The sequence below is a fragment of the Anastrepha ludens genome, chromosome 5 (assembly GCF_028408465.1).
Source record: "Anastrepha ludens isolate Willacy chromosome 5, idAnaLude1.1, whole genome shotgun sequence".
Lineage (NCBI taxonomy): Eukaryota > Metazoa > Arthropoda > Insecta > Diptera > Tephritidae > Anastrepha > Anastrepha ludens.
In genome coordinates, this window is record NC_071501.1 from 63,225,015 (window position 1) to 63,235,023 (window position 10,009).

At 34.2% G+C, this 10,009-nt stretch overlaps 1 protein-coding gene across 4 annotated transcripts; it reads right to left on the reverse strand.

Moving 5' to 3' along the window:
- Positions 1-218: 218 nt before the first annotated feature.
- On the reverse strand, positions 219-9,709 carry LOC128862830 (chorion transcription factor Cf2). 4 transcript variants are annotated; one of them, XR_008454553.1, is made up of 4 exons: positions 7,443-9,709; positions 7,007-7,185; positions 3,195-3,990; positions 219-2,979 (listed from the first exon to the last, which is right to left on the reverse strand). XR_008454553.1 is itself a non-coding variant. In XM_054101596.1 (4 exons), the coding sequence occupies exons 2-4, from the start codon at positions 8,654-8,656 to the stop codon at positions 3,815-3,817; spliced, it is 1,569 nt and encodes a 522-aa protein (XP_053957571.1). In that variant the 5' UTR covers positions 8,657-8,722; positions 9,431-9,709; the 3' UTR covers positions 219-3,814. The 4 variants fall into 4 exon arrangements, 3 of the variants coding, with proteins under 3 accessions (XP_053957571.1, XP_053957568.1, XP_053957570.1); XM_054101596.1 differs by having other exon boundaries at positions 219-3,990; positions 7,443-8,722; positions 9,431-9,709; XM_054101593.1 differs by having other exon boundaries at positions 219-3,990.
- Positions 9,710-10,009: the final 300 nt, after the last annotated feature.

Genomic DNA, 10,009 nt, shown 5'->3' on the forward strand with positions numbered 1-10,009 from the left:
GCTGACCAGTGGTCACCATCAACAATTGATATCGGCGAATCTTGTGTCAAATTGGCGCTAATTGTGCTTGACTTGCGCTGCTAGTTTCATTACTTTGATTTTTTTCAGTATTTTTTCGATTTCTCTTAAGTTACAGTTTTACTTATTTTTTGTCTTTTTGTTTTGGTTTTTATGCTTGCGTTTTGACAGAAATTTGGTGCAGGTGTAGTTATACAAAAGCGATTGATTTTATTCTTAAACTGCAGTTGGTGTTTTTTTTTGTGGTTTACTTTTCACTAATATTTCATTTGCATTAGACTTTCGGCTCAAGAATACATATATGTATGTAGTTATTTGTTTAACTCACTCTTTTCAAATTTTAGACTGTCCTACTACATTTTCATTTTCATTTTTCTGTACTTATTATAATATTTATAACAAATGTAATATAATCTTTTGATATTACAATATTGTTAGTTTAAAATCTTTTTTTTTGTTATTTTGTTTTCTAGTTTACATAATATTGTAGTGTTGTTGCTTTTTTTAAATTTATATTAAAGTTAGTTAAGTTTATGTTTCTCAACTTATGCATTCATTGTGCTGCGAGTGTATAAATTTACATAAAATGTGGATATAATTTCACAATCTACTTTTGTTTTTGTGTTTTCATTTTATTTTTGATTTGAATTTTGTTTATTTATTTTTACTCGCTAAGCATTACTTTACTTTCTGCTGCTGTGGTGTATTAGTAGTGTCTTCATCTTATCATCGTTTTTCCATCATAAACAATGGTATTTAGTATAATTTAAGGGTATTTTGTTGCTGTTTTTTGACTTGTTAGATTTGTTGCATTTAAAATTTCTCTTACAAACTAATTTACAAATATTTTCAAATATATTTTTGTTTTGCTTGTATTGCACTTTGCGTTCAAGTAAACGCAAGCACATTGTTAGTATGCTGATGATGGTGTGGTTTATTTTATTTTATTTTTTTTTATAATTTTTTTTTTAGTATAAAGCTGTTACAATTGCAATTATTTTATTTTATATTGTTAATTCATTGCTTTCTGTCTCACTTATAAACTTAAAAATGCAAAAATATATGTTCACAAACAATATATTAACAAAACTTATAAATAAGTCAAATTAAAAAAGTCAATTATGCATTATTAAATACGGCAAATGAAAGAAACGTGAAAGGTATAACAAATATCAAAAAGGTATACAAATAATGTTCAACATAATAATAGTTGAATGATTGCAATGTTTTATGTTAAAAATTAAGAAACGTAAAGGATATTAACATCTATGCAAAATTATTGCAAGACAAACGAAACAGAGAATATAGCAAAAAAAGAAATCGATAAGTAATTAAAGCCAACCGAGATCCTGCTCTGTTGTTGCAATAAAAAACTCACTTTACTTGCATACATGCATTTTTACATATATGTATATGCGCACTAGCTGTTATGATACCAGATTAAATAGAAATATATAGATCAAATGAGAACATAATAAGAAACGAAATTTAAACATAAAACTTTTGAAGATACACACAAATTCGGAAAGGGACAAAATGGTTGACTTTAAAAAGAATTTGGCGCTTTGAAAAGTTTGTCAGACAAATAGTTGGTTGTGGTGTGTATTATAATGAAAATCAAGCTCAAAATAAATTTTTTTGTTGCTTTTAAGGTGCGATTGGGGATTTTCAATAAATTTAATGCAAATTTTAAAGATATCTTGAAGTAATATTGTAGTTTCTTCTTTCACTCCACACTAAACACCACCACTCCACACAAAAACAAAGGCTAAAGACTGTTGTGTTAAGCTGCTACTGATTCGTAAAAAACCCCGTAAATGCAGTTTTCTCAAACTTGTCTTTGTTCTCAAATATCCCAAAATGATGAAGTTCAAAGGTTTTTGCGTTTAGATTCGTATACAACGCAACGAAAATATTTGAAATGATTGCTCAGCTTCTAGTCACGAATTTTAATGCATCAATTATCACTTATAAATTTTTTTTACAATTTATAAAAAATATTGCGATACAAAAATCTCTACTAAAGCGCGGTAAGTCTTGTCATTAACAAATCAATATCGACTTCAAAGGTATTTGTTTTTTAGCGAAATTGTTCCACAGAACATATCGGTAAATAGCGGCGCATTTAGATTATAAAAAAAAACTTTGTTTGTCTGTAATAGAGTGTTAACTTTATGTTTTATAAATTTATTATAGTTCATTACTTTAGAAAAATAGTAGCAAAAATAAATATTTTGGGTTCATATAAAATTGTTTAGCTATTGTTCATTATACATATACATATGCATATGAATGTATGTAAAACGTACATATATTGAAAGTAAGCTGCTTTACTTCTTGCCTTTATTTATGATTTATTTGCATAAACATGTGTAATAATCTAAAAATTTAATAAAAAAAACATGTACTATTTGATTTTACAAAAAAATGGAAACCTTAAAAAATTTCAAGACTGTAAAAGGAAGTGCGTGAAATATCAAAGAGTGCAATTATAAAATAAATGGAATAAAAGAGTTCACTTTAAAAATGAAGTCATATCCAAAAACTAAAAATAACTAATAAATTAATTCAGAAATTAAAAATAAGCAAATGAGAAAGAAATGTACATTCTAGTCTTACTGAAAATATCGATTAAACTCTTTTTTCTACACTACATTTTAACACAAAAGGAGAAAAATTATGGAAACAAATTTACAAAATCAATTTTTGTGTCTTACCATTACAAAATCACACTTTAAATTTGTTCAAAAAACGTTTTCATTATTTTATGTTATTTATACATGAGTGAGGAAATGACGAAAAAAATTTAAATCACACAATAACAAGCAAGCAATACAAAATTCAAATAGTTACCATTTAAGTTCATATCAACACAGCTCGGATTCGAAAAACACATATTGCATATTAAAATGATATGTACAAAACTTCCGCTTTACAAAAACAAGTTACAAAAAATAAAACCTGAAATTTTAAACATCATTAGCGTTAATTTATAATTATATAGGTTAGTTTAACATTAAAATGTTCAAATATATATGTATGTATATTGTTTTGAACTTTGCCTTTAATAAACTACTCGTACAATAGACGGTGGTAATCCCACATTTTCACTAAACTTTAGCACTAATAGATTATATTTTTGTTTTTCTTCTTTTCTTTCTACTTGTTTACATTACCTTACTTATTTTCGCTTTGTGTAATTTTGGTATTTTTCGCTCTCGTTCATCATTTCAATTTTTCATGATTATAATTAAGCACAATCACTTAATTTCAGCTCGTTTTGTTGTTGCAATGTCCACATTCTGTTGTGCGTCTTTTTTTTGCATTACCACTGAATATGCATACAGTTTTCTACAATATAAGATTATCAAAATCTCTTGCAGTGGTTTTCAAATTCGTTCTATTTTTTTTTTTTTAATAAGTTGTGTGCGATTTATATTTAATGATTTTGATGTTGTTTATTTTGAGCTCTCATTTTCGACCCAAATGCCGCCGTGGCTTACTGCAAAGCTTGTGACAAGCCGATCGAATGCAGTACAAAGTCGAGTTCTTTGTTTGTTGTTCCTTCTATTGATTGTTGTGTTTGTTGCTGTTGTTGGTGTTGTTGATTAATTGATAAATTGATTTTTGCAGTTGTGGTATTTTTTGTTACAACTGTTGCTTCAGTCATCACCATTGTCGTCGTCGTCACCTCCGCCAAGGTTTTGGCCACCATCGCGGCCATTGGCTTCTTCTCATAACTTAGCCAAAACTATGTTAACAAACGGCCACGGCTACCTTTGCCAATCGGTCTTCCCTATAGTGGATGTAACTTCGTCGTATGTACCGTTAGAGCGCTGCGCTGTGTAAAACGTTTGTCACAGTAGGGGCAGGTATACGGCTTTTCGCCAGTATGTGTGCGTATATGTTTGGTGAGGTAGTCCTTGACACTGAAACGTTTTTCACAGTAGACACAGTGGAACGGCTTCTCACCTGCACAGTCCAGTGGCAAGTACACAAAATTGATATAGTGAAAGAAAAAAAAAATAGCGTTAATTAGATGTGTTGACGGACAGCAATAATATACAGTCAGCTGCTTAACCATGGCCAATGATTTGTTGAACTACAAAGGCAACGAACACAACACAACGATTACGGAAATATGGTATAACAAAATATTATATTAATAAACTAGATGTCGTTCAACAAATCAATGCCTCGGTTCTAGCATTTACAAAAAATTTTACAAAAATGAAACATTGTTTTTATAATTTTTCAATAATACAATAAAATGAGATGGGGGGAAATGCAATATTGTTGTGATGTGGGTGGTGGCTTAGTGGCTGCAATAGGCGGACAGAAAAAATATGTTTAATAAGCGAGTGCTTTGAGATGGTCACTTATGCGGCTGCTAGATGTGATCATAGCGGCGTTGCTATGATGGCCAATTGAGCATAGCATGATTTGAAATTTAAAAGAAGAATTTCAAAATTTTATATTCATATTCATATTTTTATAAAAAATTATTCAAATTAAATATAAAAAAATTTCAATAAGTCCCTGTGCTATAGTTATTAAGCATACTGTATATAGGCATATTCAAACCCATATTGCGGTAAGCGGAAAGGTGTACAGATATTTATTTTCAGTTATCAAAAGAACAATTAAGCCGCCAAACAAAAATCCACTTTTAGTTGCACACATAGGCAATCCAAAAAATTCTGAAAGGCTAACATACAGACCCATGTATGAAGTCGTTTTACTAGATTAATTGGCTTTTGGTTTTTATCAAATGGGCTTTTCTTACCAACCCTTATCTCTAATATAATCCATATACTTTCCGATTAGAAAAAATATCCTTTTTTCAGAAAATTAAAATAGAAATGGGTGATCCAATTGGAGATGCTTTTTCCAAAAGGTTTTTCTTGACAGATAACGCGTGACTACTGTCAAATTAAATACATAATTTTTTTGAGTATTCATTGACATTTCATCATGAAAAGACTTACGCCTCAATAACGTTTACAAATCGTATAATTGTGTTACAAAAATTGATGCTCTGTGAAAAGTGTGCATCGCTCGCTCAAGCCAACTTATGATGTACAGCGAGGCAAAATTGCCGTATTTGAGGTGCAAAACAATCCGAAGTCATTCGAAAACAGCCATTATATCCATAGAAAACAAAGGTTTGGTGTGGCGTATGGGCTGGAGGAATCATTGGCGTATACACACTAGTATGATACAGGACTTTTTGACACAACACACTTTATCTCTCGTCTCGGACTAACGGATTAGCCACCAAGATTTGATTTATTTGTAGGGTATGCAATGTCAAAATGCTTTGTGGATAAACCAGCTTCGATTGAGGCATTGGAAGCCAACATTACTAAAGTTATTCACGAGATACCGCCCGAATTCCTCCAGCGAGTCATTCAAAATTGGTGTTTACGGAGGGCCGAACTATGGCGCATTTGCGGCCAACATTCGAAAGGGAGTAGCTTTAAAAAATAAATGCCATGAGTGGTTCTACACAAAAATAATAAAAGGATTGCCCAATCAATTTGAATTTTCATTGTTTTATTTCAATTTAAAAACCGATACCTCTAAATTGATCAACCTTTAGTTGATAACTTTGTTATACCTAACGCATACATCTATAAAGATAATCTAACTTTGGTTTTACAGCTGTAGGCAGTAATAAGCCACTACAACTACGTTCTGGCGTCGAAGACATGCCTCCCGTGAAATCGTTTAAGTTTTTCTGGCTTGTTATGGTTCTTGTAATAGCACTAACTGTTATCCACAGTGGTAAGTATCAGTTCTTGGATTATATTTGTGTAGGTTCGAATCTCCACGCATGAAACAGCAAAATGAAACAGTTTTTTTCTAATAGCGGTCGCCCCTCGGCAGACAATGGCATACCTCTATAGTGTATTTCTGCCACGAAAAAGCTCCTCATACAAAATATCTGCCGTTCGGAGTCGACTTCAAACTGTAGGTGGAACAACATCAAGACGCACGACACAAATAAGGAGGAGGAGCTCGGCCAATCACCCAAAAAGGGTGTAAGCGCCGATTATATATTATATACATATGTAATATGTATATAAAAATTATTATGGTAAGGAATATTCCCATTACGTGCACCACGTTGTAATATTCAAACCGGATAAATAGTGCATGGTACATAATATATAGGACACATTTTTAGCGTATTTGCAGATTTGGATATATATCGGTGAATATCGTACATGTTAAATATTTGTATTAATATATATGTATGTGTAAACACGAAATTAATGTGGTTTTAAATTGAAACTTCTTTCAACGTTTTTTTTTAAAGGTGTATGTCAACCACGCATTGGAATATAATTTAATATCTCAGACAAGAGATCGACTTCTTCTGAATATTTCATTTTTTATCTAGGGAATATTATACATTTTGTAAGCCGAAATTTAAAAATTTTGAAAGCAAAACCTCAATTGATTTTTCACGCCTTTGAAGTCTAATTTTCACGGCTTAATTTTCTTATTTGTTACAATAATTTTACAACATTGTTACAATATGCCAATTGATCATCATGCGGCGCAGTTTTTATTTATTTTTTTTAGTTTTTTTTTTTGGTTATGCAAATGAGATGGATTTTAATTATTTGTCATGGGAGTGCGTATAATTATAACTTGCAGAAGCGTTTTTTAGATTAATTGAAATAATTCACATTCAAAATATGCGTATTACTTTTTAAATATTAATTTTGATTCTTTTTTCCTTTTTCTTTGGAAATCGTCGACAAAAAATACATTGCATTTAGCTTAGCTGAAAATAATTTGAATTGTTTTTTGTTTGATTTTGTGGTTTGATTTATAATTGGTTCTGTGGTTTGATTTGGTTTGAGTGGATTTGACTGACTGATATTAAACTGAACTGAGTTGAGCTGATTGACTGATTGATTGATTGACTGACTGATTGATTTTTTTTTTTTTTTCAAAATATACTATATTCTCTCACCCGTGTGAGTTGTTAAATGTTTGTTCAGGTAGTCCTTTACAGTGAATTGCCTGCCACAATATCCACATCTAAAGGGTTTCTCACCTGTATGAATGCGCGTGTGCTGTTTGAGGGTGTTCGATTGGGTGAATGACTTGCCGCAGTAGGAGCACGTGTAAGGACGTTCTTTGGGCGTGACGCTGCGTGGGCGCAAACGAAGTTGGTTAACAGATAGAAAACATAATAGAAATTAGTTAATATTTATCACAAATTTCAATACAAACATTTAAATTAATAGTTAAACATTTAAAAGTGCAGAAAGCTTGTTCGAAATTTCGATTTTTTTCGTTGGAAACTCGAAAAAATGTAGTCTCCATTTTTCGAAATTTCGTTCAAAGCATTCTTCATAAATAAAAACGTAATAAGTTAACATGTAATATGAATATGCAATGATTACTCTGCTTCGCCAGTGTGTATCTTGCGGTGCATCGCCAATGTGCCTGGTGTCTTGAAGTTTTTCGGGCATTCCGGGCATTTGTGGCGCACTTTGTTATTAAGAGTGGTAGTAGGTGCGGCGCTGCCAGCTGCTGTACCGGTCTCATTAGCCAAGGCTCCAGCGGTAGCTGCCGCCGTGCTAACTACTACACTAGTTGCTCCAACCGGCTGCTGAATTGTATACACGGGAACTGATGACTGATCAATATCACCGTTGCCATCACTAATACCGAGCGGTTCTTCTTTGATTATCACATGTGGGTGGCCTTCGGTATTGCCATTGCTGCCTTTATTCAATTTTACTGTCAAAGGCGGTACTTTTAATGGAGTTGACTGTTGTTGCTGCTGCTGTTGGTTTTGCTGTAACTGTTGTTGCTGCGGTTGCGACTGCGTCTGTTGCGCCTGTTGCTGTTGCTGTTGCTGGTCAAGCAAATCTGGTTGCGGCTGGCGCTGCCGATCAAGCAAATCTGGTTGTTGCTGTGGCCGCTGTTGCTGTTGCGACTGCACTGCCTGTTGCTGTTGTTGTTGTTGCTGGTGTTGGTGTTGCTGTTGTTGTTGTTGTTGCTGCTGTTGTCTTTGCTGCTGCTGATTCTGTCTAGAGGTCAATTCTTCTGGTGGTATGGTGTTCATTTCCTCAGGAGGTATAGAAGGCATTTCCTCTGGCGTTTGCGGAGGTTCAGGCTGGTCCATATAAGGTGGTTGTTGAGCCGAAGTCATATTTGAAGCGGTGCACACCGAACCACAGTGCATGCACTTGAACTCGTCCCCTTCGTGCAACGTTACTGATGAAATACCATAAATACCACATGCCATACAGCGTGCCAAGAATGCAGTGGTTTGATGTACGATACGGTGGTGCTCGTCAAGCTCTTGCGCTGAACAAAACTTCTCCTCACAGCTCAAGCATGGATATTCGATTTTCATGGGATCCGAGACTGGTACGTTTGGTTGCGGAACACCACCCAGTAACAGGCCACCTACTCCTGCACCACTACCGGCAATGCCACTTCCGCCACCAATCATGCCAGCTGATATACCGTGGCAGAGCTGCATATGCTCTTGGGCGTGTTGTGGTCTTTCAAATTGTTGACCACACATCGGACAAAAGCTAGCCGATGTAATTACTCCACTATCCATGGCCAGGTTTGGTAGGAAAGATGATTTCAATGTATCCATAGCGCTGGTTGCCGATGAGACTGTTGATGGTGGTACTGTGGTCTCTGGTCGGGACAGCCGAAGTTCCTGTGCATTAGAGGACGATTTCAACATAATTTCATCAAATAATTCGAGCTGTTCAAGCAATGCAATGAAGATTTTACAATAAATAATGCGTTTAAGCACGAAAGCACAATTATTAACGTTGAATCGTACACAATGTTGTGACGTAGGCGAGGCAAGGGCAGATGTAGTAAGTAAGCGCGCAACAGTATACGACAGCTCTTATGTATTTTTTTTGTTTTCCCCGTTTACCTATTGTAGTAGCTTGCGATTGCCGCGCGGTTAACTTTTTTGCATTTAAATAAAAAGCAAGTGTTAATTGGCGTAGCCGAATTTTAACTTCAACAATGGTTTTCCATTCGTCTTTCGTTTCACAATGATTTTTTGCATTTTCTGCAATTATCTCTTTGACTCCTACTCTATAACACTGTTTCTCCCCCGTTCACGCTATCATCCTTCAACGATCTTTTTTCGTTTCTCGTTGTCTTTCGTTGCTACTAATTCCAATTTCGGAATTTCACTTTTTCTTCACTTTCGCATTTTCGGACGCAGTTTTGTCACTGCTCCGCGTTTCTACTTCTTCGATGGCGACAACTGCTGTTGCTGTTGCTGTCGCTATACACTCCTCCACCTTTTGCCCCCCACAAGGGTATTGGGCAAATTTACTACCCTTTTCCCCTTCTGCGCTGATCCGATATAAGCTGTCCTTTGCGACTGCTATCCCACACTTACTTTCGTCGCCAATTTACTGCTTCCACACTCTTCCAGCTATTTTTGCGCCTGCTTTGAGATGAACTTGGCTTTCATTTAACTGATATCACTTTAAGGCTTTCAATGTAATTTTGCCCTTGAGAAGCTATAAAGCACAATTTGCCGAAGGAAATTTAATATGCCAGAAAGTGAAAATCTCCGTGAACTGATGAAAACTTTTTGGGTTCTTTTTTGTTCTGCCAAAAAATAAGCGTTGCCAAGGCAAAGTAGAGAAAATAGATGGGAAACAAAATACGCAAAAAGATCCACATTAATTGTAAAAGTATAACAGAATAAAATTGATGAGAAAAGTTGGCTATCAAAATTAACATTGCGTACACCAAATACACAAGATAAACACCAATTGGCGATTGGCATATTTAGCCCTTAATTCAGCTTTAATCCATATAAAATGTTTTACCTAAATACTTAATATATTTGCTTAAAGAAGCCAAATGCTGAAAGCAACTCTGTAATATTCGAAAAATTTGTTAATTCGAATAACATGTTGAGCACCGTTGTAACAATCTACTTCTGCCAAGACTGTTGCACGAATTTTGT

What these genes read in the sequence shown, in the direction of transcription:
- LOC128862830 (XM_054101593.1), bottom strand. Translation starts at nt 8,749, where the DNA reads ATGTTGAAATCGTCCTCTAATGCACAGGAACTTCGGCTGTCCCGACCA. An exon ending in ATACACACTGGCGAAGCAGA is followed by an intron (nt 7,186 to 7,442) that starts GTAATCATTGCA and finishes GCGCCCACGCAG; the next exon opens with CGTCACGCCCAAAGAACGTC. An exon ending in ACATTTAACAACTCACACGG is followed by an intron (nt 3,991 to 7,006) that starts GTGAGAGAATAT and finishes TGGACTGTGCAG; the next exon opens with GTGAGAAGCCGTTCCACTGT.